At 35.4% G+C, this 3,604-nt stretch overlaps 1 protein-coding gene across 1 annotated transcript; it reads right to left on the bottom strand.

Moving 5' to 3' along the window:
- Positions 1 to 511: 511 nt before the first annotated feature.
- On the bottom strand, positions 512 to 2,172 carry LOC139850673 (NAC transcription factor 32-like). Its single transcript, XM_071840230.1, has 3 exons — positions 1,819 to 2,172; positions 1,446 to 1,723; positions 512 to 1,339 (listed from the first exon to the last, which is right to left on the bottom strand). The coding sequence occupies exons 1-3, from the start codon at positions 1,982 to 1,984 to the stop codon at positions 878 to 880; spliced, it is 906 nt and encodes a 301-aa protein (XP_071696331.1). The 5' UTR covers positions 1,985 to 2,172; the 3' UTR covers positions 512 to 877.
- Between the last annotated feature and the right edge of the window lie 1,432 nt (positions 2,173 to 3,604).

The raw sequence follows: 3,604 nt of genomic DNA, 5'->3' as shown, positions 1-3,604 counted from the left end.
CACATGAAATTCGAACAAAAAAATTGAAATTCGAACAATTTTGTGTTCTACATTTTCGTAATTCGAAAAAAAAATAACTTTTTTTGCTCGCCCGTGTTTTTTTTGCTCGATTTCCTTGTTTTTTAATCGAATTCCTTGTTTTTTGCTCACTTGTCACTTTTAATTCCAGTGTATTTTGGAGTTCCTAGAGTTCTCACACTAAAAAAGTTCTCACTGGATCTTCTCCATACATACATATACATACATACATACATACATATATATATATATATATATATATATATTGGTTAACATATTATGTATCACCAAAGACGTATATATATATATTTTGGTTAACATATTATGCATCACCAAAGACGTAGACTAAGATGTTTATACTTTCAGTTTCAGATAACGTATAGATTGTTTTTATTAGAAATAAGATAAAATAAGAGGTTATTTACCTGCAAACTCACATACTTAAAAATATATTTTTAAATACTGCATATAAAATTAATTTATTTCATAGACATACAAACAAAATATTTTTTTGCTATTCATATAGACATTTGGATCATTCTTCCTTACTACAAATCTTTTAAACAAAAAAGATCTTGAAAAAACCAGAGAGCAACTAATTTAAAAACCAAACATATTTACAATCCACCCACTTTATCAGTACATCTTAAAATTAACTAAATGTGTTCTACTGTAACATTAGGCAAATCATGCCACTATCAATAATAATCCTTTCATCTAATACCAATTTGCCCATCATATCCTACTACAACTACTATCCACCATTTTTTTTGTACTTCAAAATTTGTTCCCATTTTGTCACCCCATGCCACTTTGTTATGTACTTTTTACGCTTTAACAATTGTACAAATGTGCTCCTTCACATTTGAAATGGCTTGGGCGTGTACATGAACATATCTTGCAAAGGAGACAACTGATTATAGTCACCATAATATTGCGATTGTGGCGTAAAAGCGTCATCCGGAAACGGATCGATGTAATTAAACTGCAATTCGTTTAGTTTACGATCACTTTCAACTTCTCTTTCCGGTTCTGGACTCGAATCCGTATGCAAAGTAGGAACCGATTCCGACGTATCGAAATGGAACACATCGTTCATCACGTGATGCCGTACTGATGACTCCGGTAGCGGTTGCCGTTGTACCACCGGTTTATACGCCGTAATATTCGGTTTCGTTTCGACTTCCATTTCTGAAAATGAACTGTCCTGGATACTATTAATATTATCATTATTATTATTATTGTTAATATTATCCGTCACATAATGTTTCTCTAGGGTTCCTTTTTTGTTGTATATTCGACACAGCACCCAATCATCTAACTGCACAAAATTAAAACAAAAAATATCAAATTAGCATCTCCAATTTCTAAAAAATCAATTGAATCGACACAATTACTGTTTAATTAAAAAGTACAATAACACGAACCCTAAGATTGTTATTTCGTTTGCCAGCAGAGCGATCGACGTTAGCAAGGCGATATTCGTGCATGATCCAATTAGTTTTCACACCTCTAGGGGCTTTTCCCGCGTAAAACACCAACGCTTTTTTAATTCCGACCGGTTTTGGTTTACCGATCGGTTTATCAGCTCCGGTTGCCTTCCAGTAACCGGTTCCGGCAGCTCGATTCGGTCTCGATCCATTCGGATATTTACGGTCTCTAGGTGAAAAGAAGTACCATTCCTTTTCTCCGTACAAAGCCATATCTGTTATTACGTCATCATCGTTGTTAGTTATCAACTTTTTAATACTGAAAATAAAATAAATCAAATTAAATTGAATAAACAGAACAAAAAATTACCAGGAAGTTGCCAGGGATCGAACTTGTATAAATCGATTTCCGCAATAATAGGAACGGAGATCGATTGAGAAGCGCATTTTCTACATAAGTAGTGCATAACGAGTTCTTCATCGGTCGGGTGAAATCGAAACCCTGGAGGTAACTGTAAATCGTTATCGCAAGTCATTCGCAAAATATGATACGACGTCGTTTGGTTAAATAGATGAAATAATTCGCAAATTGAGGTATTATTAATTAATTAAGATAATTTAATTAATAATTTGGTCAGTAACGAAGAGAGAAATAATGGGAAATAAGAGATATATAAACAAAGGGGAAGAGGGCAAGTTCAAGGAACGAGCAGGTTTTGATTCGAAAGGGAATGAAATGTGGTGGGGGGTTGTACTGGAAAAAGATCAAGTGGGCTGATGAAGAAGAAGTGGGGCCTGATGGGTGGTGAAGGGAGATGATGTCATTGCATGCGTCATAGGGTTTGGACGGATTCGTGATTGAGTTGACACGATAGTAGCTGCTGCTTGCTTTGACTCGTGTCTAGTGATCGTCATCAACCGAGGTGGGTATATTTACATTCTATACCGTCCACCTACAGCCTACCCTATCAATAATACTAGTAGTACGAGTAACTGTTTTATTGCCTTAGTCATCAACGTGTTCAATCTCATTAGTATTATATTAATATTAATATTACTGTACCAGATATTACAGCAACCATATAATACTGTACTGCTTAGATATAAAACGTTTTATGAATGTTAAACATTTTAACACATATTGTATAAGAAAATAATTTTTTTTTAAAAGGCAAGTAAATTTTATAAAAATATAAAAGGTACACGAAATAAAAACTAGCAAGGAACTAGACAGCACACGAGACAACACACATCCGCACAATTAAAACGTACACAACCATACACACGATACTAAAATAAATTATGTTTTCGAGTCCGATGACGCGCATGAAGAGCAGCATGAGCAACAATCAATATTGTCTTCCGAATCATTCATCACATTCTCGATAAAGTATCGCTCATGCCATCGAAAATTATCCCGGCGTCGGTTACGCTTCATATTTCTCCTACGCCACACATGTTTAATAAAATGACTATTTATCAAAGGATGAGCTTTTCTCCTTTTAACACGAAAACGAGCTATCGCGGTATATTTTGAACAAGAGGACACGTCTTGCAAGTCAGCACAATCACTTCCGTTTGGGTTAGGGTCACCTACATCACAATCGTCTGTACCCAGGCCCATCCCATTTACTTCTTCACATCCTCCATTAAAGTCCTTTGAATTCAAAGCATCATTAATATGAAGTGAATTGTCAGATTTATTTAAAGAATCATTCAACCCACTTGATAATTCTTCACTCTCCTTAACAGGCTCAACATTGAGGCCCAATGATTTTTTGAGCTCAACATTTTTAGTCAGCTCAATGGAGTCCGCCAAATTGTGTAATTTGAATTCATTTGAACTTGAACAAGATTTCTTGGGACTTGGAACCTGCACCTCGACTAACGGATCAATGGCATGCATATCGTGTCCCATTTATTTTATGCGGACGATGCCATTATATTATCGGAATGGACAGGGATAGCTTGGCGAACACTCTACTTGTTCTCAACGAGTTCTATCAGTAATGCTTTTGATACTTGTAGACTTCTGAAAGGGTCTTCATCCGCTTTCATTACTCTCAGCCCAAAAGTGCATAATCCTTCTACCATTAAGGATTACCGTCCTGTATCGTTGATTGGTGTTCAATATAAAATTATAACGAAGGTGTTAG

Source organism: Rutidosis leptorrhynchoides, chromosome 5 (assembly GCF_046630445.1).
Source record: "Rutidosis leptorrhynchoides isolate AG116_Rl617_1_P2 chromosome 5, CSIRO_AGI_Rlap_v1, whole genome shotgun sequence".
Lineage (NCBI taxonomy): Eukaryota > Viridiplantae > Streptophyta > Magnoliopsida > Asterales > Asteraceae > Rutidosis > Rutidosis leptorrhynchoides.
The sequence above is the reverse complement of the archived record's forward strand: the minus strand, read 5'-3'. Positions and strand labels throughout refer to the sequence as shown.